The sequence below is a fragment of the Polypterus senegalus genome, chromosome 2, assembly GCF_016835505.1.
Source record: "Polypterus senegalus isolate Bchr_013 chromosome 2, ASM1683550v1, whole genome shotgun sequence".
Lineage (NCBI taxonomy): Eukaryota > Metazoa > Chordata > Cladistia > Polypteriformes > Polypteridae > Polypterus > Polypterus senegalus.
Window position 1 is genome coordinate 7,973,692 of NC_053155.1, and position 19,004 is coordinate 7,992,695.

The following is a 19,004-nucleotide window of genomic DNA, read 5'->3' on the forward strand; positions in this document are numbered from 1 at the left end:
CTTGTTCAGAAAGCGGACACCACTTGAGACAGCCTTCCCTTCGTCCTAACTTTAAGATTAATAAAATACGTCCCTGATGTTAAGTCACTATTTTAGGGCTAAAATGATAACAGAAATGTGAAACCTACTTATATACCTAATCTTAATTATTGTGAAACAACCAAGTGGCGTCCGCTTTCTGAACAAGAGCTGATAGATGTGCCCAATAAAAAATTTTAAGTTGAATAACTGAATGCTTTGCATATATGGAGCTCGAGTGAATTCACTCCCTTAAAGGTCTTCTAGTAACCGGTTTTTTTTTACTTTTTCTTATCCTCTCTTCTCTCCTGATGCAGACCTTCTCATCTTGCTGTGTCCTTCCTGCTGATGGAGACTCGACCAGCTTCACTGTCACTGCTGATTTCTCTTTTGAGGACCTGAGAAAAAAGGTGTCCAGTCTGAAAAAGAATCTGGAGAAGATGAGCCAGTGGGACATCCTGACATGCACTCCACCAGGTTTGTATCCATTGTTAAAGTCCATCAATAGAATCAGAGAGACAATAAGAGGAAACTGTGAGGTGAGAGCAAAGAAATGGGACTTTTATGTATAATCTTTTTATGTATAATCCTTTTATGTACAATCCTTTGCTATCAGTCATTCTTAATTATATGCAGTGTCTTTACTGGGAATAGATAAGATCCCTTTCTCAATACAGGTTTTAATCAGAGCTTCTTAAAATATCCATAAAAACTTAAAGTTACTACTTTTCATTTGAAAATTGTGATCATTTATTTCATTTTCTTATGGAGATTGATTGATAATTAATAAAGAGAATTATGTTTTCAACTATCCAGTCTGCTCAGTGCACAAATGAGGGATCATTTATTTGAAGATAACAACAACAACAACATTTATTTATATAGCACATTTTCATAAAAAAAGTACCTCAAAGTGCTTTACATAATGAAGAATAGAAAAATAAAAGAAAGTAAGAAAATAAAATAAGTCAACATTAATTAACATAGAATAAGAGTAAGGTCCAATGGCCAGGGGGGACAGAAAAAACAAAAACAACTCCAGACGGCTGGAGAAAACAATAAAATCTGTAGGGATTCCAGACCATGAGACTTCCCAGTCCTCTCTGAGCATTCTACCTAACATAAATGAAACAGTCCTCTTTGTATTTAGGGTTCTCATGGAAGGACTTGATGAAGATGGTCACGTAGACTTCTGGCTTTTAATCCATCAATGCTGGAGCATCATGATGCTTTGAGTAGGTGGTGGTGGACGCGTGCCGGGGAATAATGAGTATCTATATGTCTTCCTAGATATAGAAAGTGACTGAGGCGGTGTCTGGTGAATTGTTGCAGTTTGTGAGTTAGCAGTTGTGATGGTTTAACACTCCAGTACATTGCGGTGAACACTGGTAACAGTCAGGCTAAGCGTTCTCATCACATGCTCTTAGAGTTGGTGGGCGTGCCTCTGTGAGTTGTCGTCGTATCCTATGGTGTTATAGTTGGTGGGTGGGGCTTTGCGAGTTGACGGACGTGGCTGTTTCTTGCGTATCCCATGGTTGTCTTCCGGCAGTGTGAATGCCTTCGAGAGACAGGGTGGCAGTGTTTGGTGAGTTGTTGCAGTTTGTGAGTTAAAAGTTTGTGAGTTAAAAGCTGCGATGGCTTTACACTCCAGTACATTGCGGTGAATGCTGGTAACATTCAGGTGGGCGGGCATGCAGGTGTTCTCGTCTCATGGTGGGCGGGTCTCTGTGAGTTGGTGGGTGTGTCTATGCCTTGCGTATCCCATGGTTGCCTTGCTTGTTCTGTTGGCTTAGTGAATTATATATATACATTGAACATACAGAGTATCAGGATTAAGTTAAAGTGAAGTTATGAGAAGGCCATGTTAAAGTAATGTGTTTTCAGCAGTGTTTAAAAGTGCTCCATTGTATTGGCCTGATGAATTCCTATTGGCAGGCTATTCCAGATTTTAGGTGCATAACAGCAGAAGGCCGCCTCACCACTTCTTTTAAGTTTAGCTTTTGGAATTCTAAGGAGACACTCATTTGAGGATCTAAGGTTACGATTTGGAATATAACGTGTCAGACATTCCGATATATAAGATGGGGCAAGATTATTTAAGGCTTTATAAACCATAAGCAGAATTTTAAAGTCAATCCTGAATGACACAGGTAACCAGTGTAGTGACATCAAAACTGGAGAAATGTGCTCGGATTTTCTTTTCTTAGTTAGGATTCTGGCAGCTGCATTCTGCACTCATTGCAAATGATTTATATCTTTTTTGGGTAGTCCAGAGAGGAGTGCGTTACAGTAATCTAGTCGACTGAAAACAAACGCGTGAACTAATTTCTCAGCATCTTTCAATGATATAAGAGGTCTAACTTTAGCTATGTTTCTTAAGTGAAAAAATGCTGTCCTAGTGATCTGATGAATATGCGATTTAAAATTCAGGTTACAGTCAACGGTTACCCCTAAGTTTTCTACTTCCGTCTTGACTTTTAATCCTAATGCATCAAGTTTATTTCTAATAACCTCATTGTCTCCATTATTGCCAATCACTAAAATTTCTGTTTTCTCTTTATTTAACTTGAGAAAATTACTATTCATCCAATTAGAAACACAAGTCAGACATTGTGTTAGTGAATGAAGAGAGTCGGAGTGATCAGGTGCTATTGATAAGTACAGCTGTGTGTCATCAGCATAGCTGTGGTAGCTCACGTTGTAATTTGAGATAATCTGACCTAACGGAAGCATGTAGATTGAGAATAACAGCAGACCCAAGATAGAGCCTTGTGGAACCCCATATCGGATATCATGTGTCTTCGAGTTGTACAGTAGGATGCAAAAGTTTGGGCAACCTTGTTAATAGTCATTATTTTCCTGTATAAATCGTTGGTTGTTATGATAAAAAATGTCAGTTAAATATCTCGTATAGGAGACACACACAGTGATATTTGAGAAGTGAAATGAAGTTTATTGGATTTACAGAAAGTGTGCAATAATTGTTTAAACAAAATCAGGCAGGTGCATAAATTTGGGAACCACAAAAAAGAAATGAAATCAATATTTAGTAGATCCGCCTTTTGCAGAAATTACAGCCTCTAAACGCTTCCTGTAGGTTCCAATGAGAGTCTGGATTGTGCTTGAAGGTATTTTGGACCATTCCTCTTTACAAAACATCTCGAGTTCATTCAGGTTTGATGGCTTCCGAGCATGGACAGGTCTCTTTAACTCACACCACAGATTTTCAATTCTATTCAGGTCTGGGGACTGAGATGGCCATTCCAGAACGCTGTACTTGTTCCTCTGCATGAATGCCTTAGTGGATTTTGAGCAGTGTTTCAGGTCGTTGTCTTGTTGAAAGATCCAGCCCCGGCGCAGCTTCAGCTTTGCCACTGATTCCTGGACATTGGTCTCCAGAATCTGCTGATACTGAGTGGAATCCATGCGTCCCTCAACTTTGACAAGATTCCCAGTCCCTGCACTGGCCACACAGCCCCACAGCATGATGGAACCACCACCATATTTGACTGTAGGTAGCAGGTGTTTTTCTTGGAATGCTGTGTTTTTTCCTTCATGCATAACGCCCCTTGTTATGCCCAAATAACTCCATTTTAGTTTCATCAGTCCACAGCACCTTATTCCAAAATGAAGCTGGCTTGTCCAAATGTGCTCGAGCAGACCTCAAGCGGCTCTGTTTGTGCTTCCTCTTCATCACTCTCGCATACAGCATCTCCTTGTGTAAAGTGCGCCGAATGGTTAAACGATGCCCAGTGACTCCATCTGCTGCAAGATGATGCTGTAGGTCTTTGGTGCTGGTCTGTGGGTTGACTCTGACTGTTCTCACCATTCCTCGCTTCTGTCTATCCGAAATCTTTCTTGGTCTGCCACCTCGAGCCTTAACTTGAACTGAGCCTGTGGTCTTCCATTTCCTCAATATGTTCCTAACTGTGGAAACAGACAGCTTCAATCTCTGGGACAGCTTTCTGTATCCTTCCCCTAAACCATGATGGTGAACAATCTTTGTCTTCAGGTCATTTGAGAAGAGTTGTTTTGTGACCCCCATGTTGCTACTCTTCAGAGAAAATGAAAAGAGGAGGGAAACTTACAATTGACCCCCTTAAATACTCGGATTCACCTGTGTATGTAGGTCAGGGGTCACTGAGCTTACCAAGCCAATTTGAGTTCCAATAATTAGTTCTAAAAGTTTGGGAATCAATAAAATGACAACAGTGCCCAAATTTATGCACCAGCCTGATTTTGTTTGAACAATTATTGCACACTTTCTGTAAATCCAATAAACTTCATTTCACTTCTCAAATATCACTGTGTGTGTCTCCTATATGATATATTTAACTGACATTTTTTATCATAACAACCAATGATTTATACAGGAAAATAATGACTATTAACAAGGTTGCCCAAACTTTTGCATCCCACTGTAATTACCACAACTAACAAAAAATTTTCTACCTGCCAGGTAGGATTCAAACCAATTTAAGACCCTGCCAGAGAGGCCCACCCATTGACTAAGGCGATTTCTAAGAATATTATGATCAATGGTGTCAAATGCAGCACTCAGATCTAAGAGGATGAGAACAGATAAATGGCCTCTGTCTGCATTTACCCGCAAGTCATTTACTACTTTAACAAGTGCAGTTTCTGTACTGTGATTTGTTCTAAAACCTGACTGAAATTTATCAAGAATAGCAGGTTTATTGAGGTGGTCATTTAACTGCATAATGGCTGCCTTCTCCAGAACTTTACTTAAAAAGGGCAGGTTAGAGATGGGTCTAAAATTTTCAAGAGCCGAGGGGTTAAGATTATGTTTCTTAAGTAGGGGTTTAACTACAGCAGTCTGAAGGCAGTCTGGGAAGACCCCCGTATCTTATGATGAGTGTACTATGTCAAGAATATTGTCATTTAGTACACCCGATATTTCTTTGAAAAAACTTGTTAGTATTGGGTCAAGGACGCAGGTGGAGGGTTTCAGTTGAGAGATTATACTATGTAATTCAGGCAAATCTATCCTGGTGAAAGAATTTAATTTGTTTATAACGGAGTACTGGGGCTTAGGAGGACCCGCATTGTTAGGGAGATATACTTTGTTATTTCTAATATCATAAATTTTTTGATTGAAAAATACAGCGATAGCCTCCCAGGTTTTACTGGAAATACTTAGGAGGCATTCCTTTGAGTTACCTGGTTTAGCAGACGATCAATCGTAGAAAATAAGACTCTGAGATTACTAGCATTGTTGTTTATAATCTTGGAGAAATAGCAGCGCCTCTCAAGACGGACTGTGTTATTGTATTCTGTTATTCTAGCCTTCAATATCTCATAATGGATAGTTAGTTTAGATTTCCTCCATTGACGCTCAGCTCTACGACATGTTCTCTTTAAATCAGACACTCTTTGGGTCTTCCATGGTATAACAATACTAGAAGATTTTTTAACTGTCTTTTCAGATGCAACTCTGTCAACAGCAGCTCTCACTTTAGAATTAAATTTTTGCACCTTACTATTTACATTATCCTCGCTATTATAATTAGCACTATAAATGGACTGATTGCTTGTCAGTGTAACAAAACTGAGATTGAGGGCTTTATTATATCCAGAAGTCTGAATCAGCACCTACAGACATAAATACTGAATTATTTTGTACCAATTAATGTGAGGCCAAGAGGACCAGGGACACACAAATGCCTTGAGGGCCAAAATATCAGCACATCAAAGTGAGATAGCTCAGTCGGGAGAGTTTAAAAATGAACAGACATGATAACAATTGCAATGGTTGTGATATCCTGTGTTGTGCGCTGCAAGAAAAGGAGGCAACTGAATTAGGTTAACAAGCTGGTTAGTGCTGAAGAATTGATGGCAGGCGAGTGCCTTTTAAGTCTTATGTTTAAAAGCAGCTGGTGTGTGAGGAAAAGGAAAGCAGCTTCTCTCCAGCACTGACAATCCACACCGCTTCCTGTCCAGGACCACCCTTTGAAAGTCACCCTACCTTCATTGCTACTAAAAAGAGTTGCTCAGCAGATCTGAATGTCCCTTGACAGCTCTCCCCAGCTTCAGGACTCCAACTCTTGTCCTCCACTCCCTCCACAGTCTCCCACTGCTCAAGGCTGCACTGTGTATGAGCTGGAGTGTCGGTGCTGTGTTCGAGAAGCTGGGGTCTTTCTGGGAGGACGAGGAACACAGGAGTGCAGTAACTGGAGTTGTGTACATAAAAGTTACAAGGATGTGTGTCCAATGGCACTCTGTGCCTTCACTGATGTTATAATGGAATTCTCCATGTCATGTCTCTTTGAGGAGCTGTTCTTGTGTTTTTAATTGATGAACTTTATTTATTTTATTTAAATGTTGCTCTTTATTCACCTTGGCACTTTTTATACTCACTGTTTTCATACACCAAGCTGCTGTCTGTATCTCTTCACTTGCTACTGGTTCCTCCTCAATACACAAACACAAGATGCCCCATGGTTAGGTCACTGCAATGTGTGTGAGTGGTATGGGGAATCACAAATGGGAACGGCATCGTCCATGTTCTGGCTGACATGGAGGCTTTTACGTCTGGTGTCATTTGTCTCATGTGTCATGGCAAGGGATAGATTGCAAGTTAAAAATTCATTGAGCATATAACACATGTAGTGTTGTATGCTCAGATTCAACATTTCAATGTGTTTTACACAGCAAAAGCATTTAAATTAATACAGTACTTATGTGGGAGCAACACGCAGAATGGAGGACAGCATTAGACTGTTGACAGCTTCAGGACACACTGGATGTTGGACTGGCTTGGCCTGTTTAGGTCATTTGGATGGTTTAGATTTGACCTCAGACTTGCATCTTACATTGAGACATTCACATTTTTGTAGAATAATTATCTCCATCCAAAATGAAGAGACCTTTAACTTTAAACCAAATTATGGCAACCAAACTGAACATTTAGTGCCTATCCAGTCTTCAGCTTATTAGGGCAGACTTACTGTAGTTTTGCTTCACATTACAAACACCATCTCTGTGAAAGAGCACCTCAGATGACTTTATACCAATAATTTAAAATAAAAACAAATAGAAACCATAACATGACCATGATATACTTTCATCATGGTACCCGTTTAAATAATGGTGTTAATTATTGAAAATTCTAAATATCATCTCTCTTGTCACTGTAAAATTAAAATCCTACAAGAGTAGTCTTTTAATTAGCTCAGACTCACAAAACTGGAGCAAAAACTGAATTCCTCAAAGAATCCCAAAACAAATGTCTGTTGAATATCCACTATGTAGGAAATAAAGAACTTTTGTTAATGACATCATTTTAAGATCAAACTCTTGAATTTGTTTTCTTAATTCTAAGTGTTGAGGCCTCACCCGATGGGTTTGTGTCACATTTTAGAGACAGAGGTGAAAGACATGGCAGGGGGATTTTTAATGATGAACTCAATGAAAGACTAGAGGAGGTATTTTAACATTTGAGGTTCTCACTGTTACCGACACTCAGTAGCGAGGGGGTGTCCTGAGGGAAAAGCTGACTGTAAGAACAAATCCTAATAAGTTAATGTAAAAATTCACATAAGTGCTTGCTTAATTTGAATAGAACACAAGTTTCACAAAGCTACTTAGATAATGGTATAATGTAAGCTAACATGTATTAGAACTTTCTCAGCTACTTCTGTAATGGCAGACTGTTAATTGGTTAGTTTGGCTAACATGGCCTCTCTGCTAGAAGCCTGGACTGTTAGATTCCATTACAAATAGAACAATGGCAGACAGTTTTCTAGCCAATATGTCCTGATATATGACAATATGACCATTTTATATATAGAGAAATGTAACAAGGTATGTCAGCCTTAAACAGAAACAACTTATACAAGAACTTAGCCTTTCTTGTAATATCATGTGATGTACCAGTGCACTGCTAAGAGAATTGTGGGAAAAGCACCTTAAAAATAGGGGTGCTTGCCACAGGAGCACATTATGAGGTGCACGAGTTAGAGTAGGGTAATACCTAGGAGGAAGAAGAGAGACAGGTATTTTTGCAGAAAGACCGAATGCAAACATTTATTATTTTTGTTGGTGTTTTCTGAGACCCAAACATTGGAAATCGGTTAGTAAAGAAACCTTCAGCAATAAAGGCATTGGGTTTACCAGTAATATAATTTGACGTGTGCCCTTTCTCTGCAAGTCATCACAATCAGTTCACCTTTTTATTTGTGTGTGAACTGTTTTTGCTTTGAATTTTGCTAAAACGTTTAAAACAACTGTGTTATTATTTGCATACATGTGTCACACTCTTTGACTGAAACAATCTAAGAAGCAAGCTGAAACTGCAAGTTTTTAGAAATCCTGAACAAATGTGGCTGCATAAAATATTACACTGATGATATCACTCAATGTGACATTCCTGAAAACAGACAACAGGCTGGGGAGCATGCACTGGTACTGGATGTTGCTGCACCAACCACATGACAAAACAGCTCGGGATCCTGGTTGGCAACTCCACAGACATGGTCCAGTCCCACTCCCTGGAAATGACTCCCTGTCTGCCGTAGTCAGGTGTTACATAGGCATCCTCTGGGCATGGTCCAGCCACTTGGGTCTTCAGCAATGAGGACCCTCCGAGCCGGATCACCCTCAGGGAATAGCGCCACATGGCCGTAATGCCGTAACTGACACTCTCTCACAATGCAAGCAATATTCCTCATTCAGGACTCTGTGAGCAACTACTCATTCGACAACAAAGTCAAACCAGCGGTACCCAAGGATTATCCAAAGAGACACAGAGTACAAACTTCGCTTCTGGTCACTGGATAGTGTCCATATCTTGCAACCATATAGCAAAAGAGGGAGCACCAGGACTCTAAAGACTTGGACTTTCGTCCTTTTGCAGAGATATCGGGAGCACCACACACCCCTTTCCTGCGACCATCTTGATCCTCCTTGGTTTCCCAATCTGTCTACTGACTTCATAGGAAGAGTCATCAGAGACATGAATGTCGTTGCCAAGGTAAGTAAACCGCTCAACACAGCAGACATTCCCTCCACAGACAGACACAATGCTGTTGGCTGTGCCCAAGAGGTCATTAAAGGCCAGGAAAACAGACAACATCATCCTAAAAACAAAATGGTGCCCATTAAAAAGTAAGATGTCACTACAGTAAACAAAAAATATAACTATAACTATAAAATAAAATAGAAAGTCCTATAACAAACTATATCCACAACAATGAAAGCAGAGTTCTTCAACCCAAAGAGTGGATATCTGTAGGTCACCATCTTAAATAGGAACTAAATGCTGATGTCAAGTGTCATAATGCTGTCCGATTGTGTTCCCAGCAACAGAAGTCATTACTATAAGGCTAAGGAAATACTGGCAGCCACAGCAATCAAAAATGCTTACACACTACTGCTGTCACCACCAATAAACTACAGTATGTTAAAGCCATCCAGGAAATTTAATAAACAGTGTGCAAAACTTCCAACGTTACATCACTATAATCAGGAAAAAATGTATTTCTTTCACTCTCACTCTCCATCTCAATTCCTCTACAAGGAATATATATAGAATTTTTTAGAATTGGCAAGAGTTTCTTTTATTGGAAAATAGTTTACCAGTTCAGTTTATTCAGAATGCAGCTAGGAAAAAGAGAGGATAATATCAGGAGATAACAGATAAAAAGGAACAGGCAAAAGTTGTAGCCAAAGGCCAGGCAGGAGCAAAGACAAATCCTAAGCAAAATCTGTGTCCAGAAGATAAGCTAAAGTCATATGGACATACTCACAAGACAAAGATCCCTAACCAAAAAAGAAAAGACACAAGTAACCCCAAAAATGGGGGCAGTGATCCTGCTATGTCGCCATCTTCCATACACAAGCATGATGACATCATTTGTCATGTGATTTCCTTATCAATTGACAGGGAGCAGGCATAGCTATAGATATCCACACATAGATGCTTCAGTCAGGCGTATCAGCAGAGCCGCCATCTCAAAGCTGTCGACTTCTCATTTTAAAGGTGCACCAGTTTGACTGGTAACTTGGACAGAAGGCCACAAGTCTGTGCAGCCTGTAAATGCAAATAGAGGAGAAACCCTCAGACAAGATAGCTGAGGAGCACAGCTGAGAGCTCTTCTCTGTGTTTTAATGTTTTAACTAGTTTGTATTTTTTGTTACCAGTATTACCTGGTTAGCTCTGTCAAAAACAGCAATATAAGTGATATTTCAATCCATGTAATATATTCATGACAAAATATTTATTAAGGATTCACTAGCAATCATTTCAGATACTAGCTGTGTTAGCTGACTAGGCCCGGGAAATTTCGTAAGAAAATGGGCTTCAGTTATTATACTGCCAGTTAATCAGGTGTAACAGAAGTGCTATGGAGCTAAGTGCTTTTCTTTCTGCAATATTTTTAGGTTTCTTACCAAAGGCTACTGTCATTGTCAGGCAGTGTGGTGTGGAGGTGAATGCTATAGACTTCAAACCTTGAGTCTGGGGGTTCCCAGAGCAGTGGCAGCTGGCTTCTATTATCTTGTACCCAGGAGCAATTCCAGTGGCACATTAGCATGGTTCGGAAGCACTTCTGGGTGAGGCGGAGGCCCAACTAAATAGGGTGCCACAATTCCTGCATTACCCCTGGAACCCAACGGGGCTGTAGTGAACTACCATGAAGTCCTCTGGGACTCAGAGGCACCTCTGCAATCCAGAGAGACTGCCATCTTGTGCTCCAGGGAAGATAATTCTCTGTGCCCCCAATCCCTCCAACCTACGGGCGTTCTGGCCAAGTAATGGCCTTGCCTGTCTGCCACTATATGTATATATATATATATATATATATATATATATATATATATATATATAGATATAGATATACATATAGATATATAGATATATATACATAAAGAGAGAGAGAGTAAGGTAGAGATACATTTGTGTGTTCAGGTTTTTGGCTATCATGTATATTTACATATTATCATTAATATGTGCAAAATGATTTTGCTTCAAGCATTTTAATACTTAAGAGACTGAATGAAGTTGAATATAACTACCTGACCAAAGTTTGGAAATGACAGTCATAATGGTCATCATTAAGTCATTCAATAATAACGGATACAATATATGTTTAAATAAAATAGATAAGTTACAAAAAAAGGCTTAAGACATTCTATTCAATGTGTTAAGTATTTAGGCCACAACAGTTAGCTAATCCAAGGCATTCTGGATATTAATTGTATTCTAACATGGCTGCCAGCGCTCTTCCAAGCAGTCTGCTGTTTTTGGTGTAAGTTTCCTCTGAGGGTATTTGGCTGCTGTTCCAACTCTAAAGAGAGCTAAACAGAGAAGAGGTGCCTCTTACTACTCACCTGTATCCCTTGGACAGAACTGAACCACTGTTGACTGGCTTGCTCTCCTTTGTTGACCGGGCTGTAGAGTCATGAGGTCTGAGCGCTGTACACCCCCCCTAACCCCCGACCCAGGGGTAAAATATGTGTACCCTTAAAAAAGCTAAATGCAATTCTAAGGGTATACATGTTGTAACCATACCAGTGGTAGGGTTGTTGTCATACCCTGTGAGGGTACAGTGAGAACTTGTACCTTTTTTTATGAAAGTTGTCATAATGGTCTGATACTGAGTTACCCACTGACTTGAAAGAGGTGGGCTAGGGTTCTTTCAGTTGAGCAAGATAAGTCTACATTCTTTACTAGTAAAGTAAAGGTGATTACAGTTTGTTTGTCCTCCTCCACTTTTAGCCCCTCTGTGAGCCCACCGTACACAACTGTTAGTGGATTAGGAGGGATTGGGACACCAAGGCTGTCTGATAGGGATTTAAAGATTTTGGTCCAGAATGATGTTAATTTGGTGCAGGCCCAAAACATGTGACCCAGTGAGGCCGGAACTTGATTGCAGCGTTCGCAGGTTGGATCTCGCCCTGGAAACATTTTCGACAATTTTAAACGAGAGAGATAAAGGTTTTGAATTTTGTTTGTGGCTACCTTCAACTCAGTTTCTGAAATGTTGAGTAAGAGATTCTTTTCCCATTGTACTCTAGGATTTTTAAAAGGAATGGACTTTAAGATGTTTTTATATATTATAATTCTTGAGACTGATCAATATCTCGTCTGGAATAGAAATAGGTGGGAGGTGAGGAAAATTGGGCAGATTTTGTTTAGCAAAGTTTCTAATTTGAAGATAGTGAAAGAAATGTGTTGATGGGAGATTAAACTTGGAGTGTAATTGTTCATAGGATGCAAAGACATTATTTAATTACAAATCTCTAAATGATTTAATTCCATTCGGTTTCCAAACATTAAAAACTATGTAAGTTTGAGAGGGTGGAAAAGGTGGTTATGATGTTCTGGTGCCACAGACAAAATACTGTCTGTCTTGAAGTGCTTTCTCAATTGGTTCCTTATTCTGAGTGAATGAAGGACAATTGGGTTGTTAGTATTTTGGAAAATAACTTTTATTGGCGTACAAACCAAGGAATATAAAGATGTACTGCAGGATTTTATTTCTATTGTGGACCAAGCCTTTGTATTTTCATCTATTTGTGTTCAGGGTGTTATAGTTTGTATAACTGCTTCCCAGTAATAAAAGTGAAAATTAAGTAGAGCCATGCCACCTTCTGCCTTAGGTCTTTGTAGGGTCGCTCTTTGGATGCGTGAATGTTTTGAATTCCAAATGAATGAGGTTATGCTTGAATCTAATTTCTTAAAGAAAGATTTGTTAATGTATATGGGGATGATTTAAAATAGGAACAGAAGTTGGGAGGTGGAGGCCGAATATGTTCATATTTTGGTACACACTACATATTTATGAGTTATTTATTGGATATAAAGCACATACAAGATGTGTCCTAGTGACCTGACACTGTTTCATGGAGTTTGAGATGTATGAGATTTTAGGGTTACTGTACTGAATGAATGATCAGCTGTACAGAATAAACTACTGCATGGTAGAGAGAGTGAAATCGCCTCAAATATCAAAGAAAACATCAATAATAATAATAAAAAGCAAGTGTAGGTCATGGGATTGAGAAACAAATGAATAAAGGTCACTTAAATCAGAACAGCACTGGACATATGCAAAACAGAGAATTTTCATTGTACTGCACTGTACAAGGTTGTGGTTGAATCAGATTATTAATAACATTATTTTCCATATGGGGGAATCAGAATATTATACCAAGCAATGTTTGTTTTAATCATTTATTATTTTGTAACCCTGCCTCTAGCTCTGTATTATTATTATTTAATTATTATTGTTTGTACTATGCATTAGATTTCCCTGTTCTGTATTCTCAAGAGGTGTCACATTATTATCTAAATTTTTTCTTTTTGTGAAAATGAGAATGTTACAACCAATTTTAACATACAGTATGAGCTCAGCATGTCTCCCTACATGTGTTCAAGTGTACAAATGGATCTTGTCTGCTCAAATATGGTGAACACACAAATTTAAGATCATGAATAGGAAGAGCCGTCAATGTGGCATCCAAGTGTGTACAGTATATCTATGTGCATAGTAACCCATAAACCGTATTGCTATGGCCAAACAACAACTGTCATAAAATGGAGACAATGCCATTAGAACACAAAACAAAATGTTTTTGGCAGATAAATGATAACATTATTTTTTTTTTCCATGTTGAATTAAATAGTCCTTCAAAAAGCAAGAATTCTGAAAGTTGGTTCTGCGCTTGACCTTTACTGTTACTTTAACCAACATGAAGATCCACGCTGGGCTTTTTCTGTCAGGCAACTCTGTGATGGGTGGACAGAAAGACAGTCGTGGGTGTTGTGTTGTGGCTGTTGTGGTTCTTCATTTGTTGGTTTTGCTTTGTTTTCCTTCATAATTTTTATCTTTAAAAAAACGTTAAAGTTGTTTTATACATAAAGTTGTTAGATTGAGATAAAATTACATGTGCATTGACTGAAAGCCTCAGCCGGTATAAGAAAACCAAGCACTGACTACTACTATAAATTAAAATGAAAATATACTGTAAGCATTAACAGAAGTTTATTAGAACAATAGCTGACCTAAATAAGAATAAAAATAAGAAATCTGTCTGAGGCAATTGTACATACAGATAGTAGCAATGAGTTTATGAATTCCAATTAACAAAACAAATAATAGAAGACTAAGCAGTCAGTTTACACGATCCAGTATCACATCACGTCACCCTTTGCATGACATTTTACATTTACTCTTGTTTTTTTTTTACCAAATTCTAACTTTAAAAACTCACTTACAGTTCTTGAACAGCCAATTTTGGCAATAACAGATACATTTTAATGCCATTTTCCATGAACCCTTCAAAGTAGCCCACATTAAACCTTTATTAATAAAAAAAATTCAGATCCAAATGTTCTTAGAACTCATTGACTAATTTCAGCTTTATTATTTCTTTCTTAGGTTTTCTGAGAAAATAAATCTTTCTCCCAAACCCAATCCCAATCCCACTCTTTCAAATGGCACTTGGTTTTCCTTAGATTGCATTAACTCTAATATTAGGCCTGTTATTAGCCCTTCATGATGGTCCTCTCTGCTCATTCTCTTTTTCCACTGTAGTGATCTAATTCAGAGCTATGTCGACCTATGACAATTAAAAATTAGAACGTAAAGTGCATGATGTTCTCTACTGATGTGACATTGTACTTATTACTTTTTTTTATCACTATGCATTATATTTGAAGTTTACCACATTTGCTGTCTACTCCCAAATGCCAGTTTCCATTCTTGTCTTTTCTTGTTTACTCAGGTAGTGAAGTTTCAAGATTCGTCCTGTTGCCTCCTGACCCTCAGAGCAGAGAGGAGTTCTTACAATGTGAGTTTCTGCTTTGATTGAATTTGTAATCACATCAGAAGTTGTTCCTCTTTGTATGAACCCCACCATAATTCTGATATGAAGGTGTAACCAGCAGACAACGCTCTGTGCAAATTGTGTGACCGATTAGCTGAAACTGCTGCTGGTCCTGTGACTGGGGCATCCTGGGAAAGAGTGGTTCAAATCAGGGCACCACCCAAGAGAGTTCAATGGACCTGAATCATTTTAAGCATCGCGTGATCACACTAACAGGAAATATAAACTAAAAAAAAAGTGTCAGGGTCTTGCCAACCACACCAGGACTACCTGCCATACAAATGCAAAGTCCCACTCACATTAGACATCCATTTTTGTGCCCTTTTTTTTTTCTTTTCACTTTTTTGCCCTGTTAAGTCTCCTTCTTTTCTATTTTACTCACTCCTTTTTGTAATTTTTTCTTATTCACTATATGTTTTACTAAAAAACTTCATTTTGCTAAGATATATAGCGGCATAACAAAAGAGAGAATGTAATTTCTGACTTGACCTATGAGTCTTTAAGATATGGAGGTGGGGGAACTGAGGAAATAAAGAAAAAATACATGCAAAACTAATTCAGATGTGGAAAATATTTGAATTTAGTAAAGTTCTGTGAAGTCTGGTTGGTCTGCTATGCTTCTAAAACTTTCCTGTGGAGGCCAAAATCATGACAATGAAAGAGAACCAGTAGGCACAAACACAAACATGGCTGTGACAAAAACTTTGGTTCAGACTGTTTAAAGAATACTTCACTGTCTGCTGTTTACCACATGTTCTTTGAATTGTTGGATGAGAATATTCACCTTTAGACTATCCTGGAGAAAACAGATCACAAAATACCTGATACAATGGGCGTCACTGGGGATCCAGTCAGTCATTTTCTAACCCATTTAGTCCTGAAAAGGATTGTGGGGGTCTTCTAGAGCTTTTCCTAGCTAGCATAGGGTGTAAGGCAGGAACAAATCGTGGTCAGACACCAATCCATCACAGGGTGAATACACATACACACACACACACACACACACACACACACACACAACCCAACCTCATGCTAGGGTCATTTTAGGATTTCCAGTTTACCTAATCTGCACGTCTTTGGACCATGGGAGGAAACTGGAGCACCCGGTAATCTCAAATATTTATGTTGTATAATCCAAATATCAAATATCCAATCATATGTTCAAAACATCCCAAACACGTTCATTTTTGGATAAAAAATTATTAAATTAACACTTTGATCGTATGCTTTTTTTGCCTCCTCATAGAATTCCAGCATGTTAGTAAAACACGACCTCCCTCTTCTGACCCCATGCTGACTGTTCAGAATAACTCCTGTCCTTGTCATGTGTTGCTCAATCTTATCCTTAATAATTCCTTCCATTAATTTTCCTGTGATGCATGTTAAGCTTACTGACCTATAGTTGCTTGGATCTGCCCTGTCACCCTTTTTATATAATGGGATGATATTTGCCATTTCCAGTCCTTCGGAATCTCTCCAGTGCTCAGTGACTTCCTAAAAATATGTGTCAAGGGTTTATATATGTACTCACTAGCCTCCTTAAGAACACGAGGATAAATATTATCTGGTCCTGGTGATTTGTTTGATTTTATCTTATTTAATCTGAGCAGCACTTCTCCCTCTACAATTTCCAAATCCCTCAGTACCTCCTTAGTAGTCCCTGTTACTGCTCTGAGGTTATCCACTTGCTCACTTGTAAACACCTCAGAAAAATTTAAGTTTAGGGCATCTGCTATTTCACTGTCTGTGTCTTTTAATTCCCTTTTACTATTCTTGATGCACTTCACCTCCTCCTTGTCTGTTCTTTTACTATTAAAATACTGAAAGAATCTCTTAGGGTCTTCTTTCTCCTTATCTGCTATATTCCTCTCCAACTGTCTTTTAGCCTCTCTGATATCCTTCTTGATGGTTGCCCTCATGTTCTCATACGCTCTACGATTCACTTTGCAGTCATTATTCTTATATGCCATATACAGCAGTTTTTTTTTCCTTTGCAACTTCTTTTTTAAATCTTTATTAATCCACCGTGGAGTTTCTTTTACTTTCTTTTTTTTTATTTATTTATTTATTTATTAATTTTATTACAATCAATACATAGCAATCAAGTTTTACAAAAAAAAAAATTATGCTAAGAACAGATCGATCCCCACCCTTGAGAGAGAGAGCAAGCCAAACGGTGTAAAATTTAAGGCTTTTAAAAATACCTAAATCAACAAATTCTCTGTGCTTTATAAAATCATTTCAAAATATTACTGATTAGATCCTGCCATGTTTTGAAAAAGTCTGCACAGATCCTCTAACTGAGTATTTGATTTTTCCAATTTTAAATAATATAACACATCAGTTTCCCACTGACTTAAAGAGGAGAGTTTGGGTTCTTCCAGTTTATCAGAATAAGTCTGCGTGCCAACAGTGTAGTGAATGCAATCACAGTTTGTTTGTCTTTCTCCACTTTAAGACCCTCTGGAAGAACCCCAAACACAGCTGTTAATGGGTTAGGAGGGATTGTGAGTCCAAGACTGTCTGAGAGGTAATTAAAAATTTTTGTCCAGAATAATGTTAATTTGGAGCAGGCCCAGAACATGTGACCTAGTGAGGCTGGGGCTTGGTTGCAACGTTCAGGTTGGATCATGCCCTGGAAACATTTTGGAGAGTTTTAGTCGAGACAGATGTGCTCGATATATAATTTTGAGTTGTATAATTGTATGCTTTGCATATGGAGCTTGAGTGAATTCTCTGCATTGCTACTTTCCACTCCTTTTCTGATATATTAATTGAGAGGTCATTTTCCCAGTGTCCTCTTGGATCTTTGAAAGGAAGGGATTGTAAAAGGATTTTATATATTGTAGAGATGGAGTCTAACTCCTTGAAATTGAGCAATAATTTTTCCAGCGTGGATGAGGGTGCAAGATGAGGAAAATCTGGAAGGTTCTGTTTAACAAAGTTCCTGATTTGAAGATAGTGAAAGAAATTTGTAGCTGGAATGTTAAATTTGGAACGTAATTGTTCATAGGATGCAAAGACGTTGTCTATATAAAGATCTCTAAGCAAGTTAATTCCAAATTTTTCCAGATATTAAAAACTGCATATGTTTGTGAGGGTTGAAAGAGGTGGTTCTTTTGCAGGGTGCCACAGAAAGAAGCTTCTCCGTCTTAAAATGCTTTCTACATTGGTTCCAGATTCTAAGTGAGTGGAGCACAATTGGGTTATTAGTGTATTGCCGATAGCGTGTGTTTATTGGAGCACAAAGCAAGGAATACAAAGAAGTACTGCAGGATTTTACTTCTATTGCGGTCCATGCCTGTGTATGTTCTTCTATTTGTGTCCAGGTTCTTATCGACTGTATATTTGCGCCCAGTAATAAAACTGGAAGTTAGGTAGAGCCATGCCGCCTTCTGCCTTTTGTCTTTGTAGGGTCGCTCTTTTGATGCGTGGATGTTTAGAATTCCAAATAAATGAGGTTATTGTTGAATCTAATTGCTTAAAGAACGATTTATTAATGTATATTGGTATGTTTTGAAATAAAAAGGAGCTTAGGAAGAATATTCATCTTAACAGTGTTAATTCTTCCAGCTAGTGTGAGATGAAGGGTTGACCATCTATGCAAGTCTTGTTTAATTTTTTCCATACAGACGACGAAATTTTGTTGATAAAGAGCTTTATGTTTACTTGTGATGTTTACGAGGTATTTAAACTGTTCTGCAATGATAAAAGGAAGGGTGTCTAATCTAATATTATATGCTTGAATTCACGGAAAGAGTACACTTTTATTCAGATTAATTCTGAGACCAGAGAGCTTTTGAAATTCTGTGAGTGCTGCTAAGACTGCAGGCACAGAATTTTCTGGATCCGATATATACAGTACCATGTCATCTGCATATAATGAGATTTTCTGTTCCAGTCCTTCTCTGCTAATCCCCTTTATCTGATCAGTATTTCGACAATGTATTGCCAGTGGTTCAATGGCAATTGCAAACAGCAGTGGTGACAAAGGGCATCCTTGTCTTGTGCCACGTTCTAGTTTAAAGTAGTCTGAGCAAATGTTATTGATGCAAACTGAAGCTTCTGGGTTAGTATACAGTAATTTAATCCATGCACAAATGTTCGGGCCAAACCCAAACTTCTCCAAAATAGTA

General features: G+C 38.4%; 2 protein-coding genes across 6 annotated transcripts in view; one reads left to right on the top strand and one right to left on the bottom strand.

Moving 5' to 3' along the window:
* The window catches only part of LOC120521855 (NACHT, LRR and PYD domains-containing protein 12-like), a 1,152,437-nt gene that overhangs the window by 185,816 nt on the left and 947,617 nt on the right, over positions 1-19,004 (bottom strand). The gene's annotated exons all lie outside the window — the stretch shown is intronic.
* The window catches only part of LOC120521982 (tripartite motif-containing protein 29-like), a 46,244-nt gene that overhangs the window by 21,205 nt on the left and 6,035 nt on the right, over positions 1-19,004 (top strand). The window contains exons 4-5 of one of the 3 annotated variants that reach the window (XM_039743235.1): positions 336-495; positions 14,767-14,832. In XM_039743235.1, the coding sequence (XP_039599169.1) occupies positions 336-495; positions 14,767-14,832 (226 nt within the window). Of the gene's footprint in view, positions 1-335; positions 703-14,766; positions 16,136-19,004 lie in introns of those variants that run through there. The other 2 variants (XM_039743234.1, XM_039743231.1) reach the window with 2 other exon arrangements.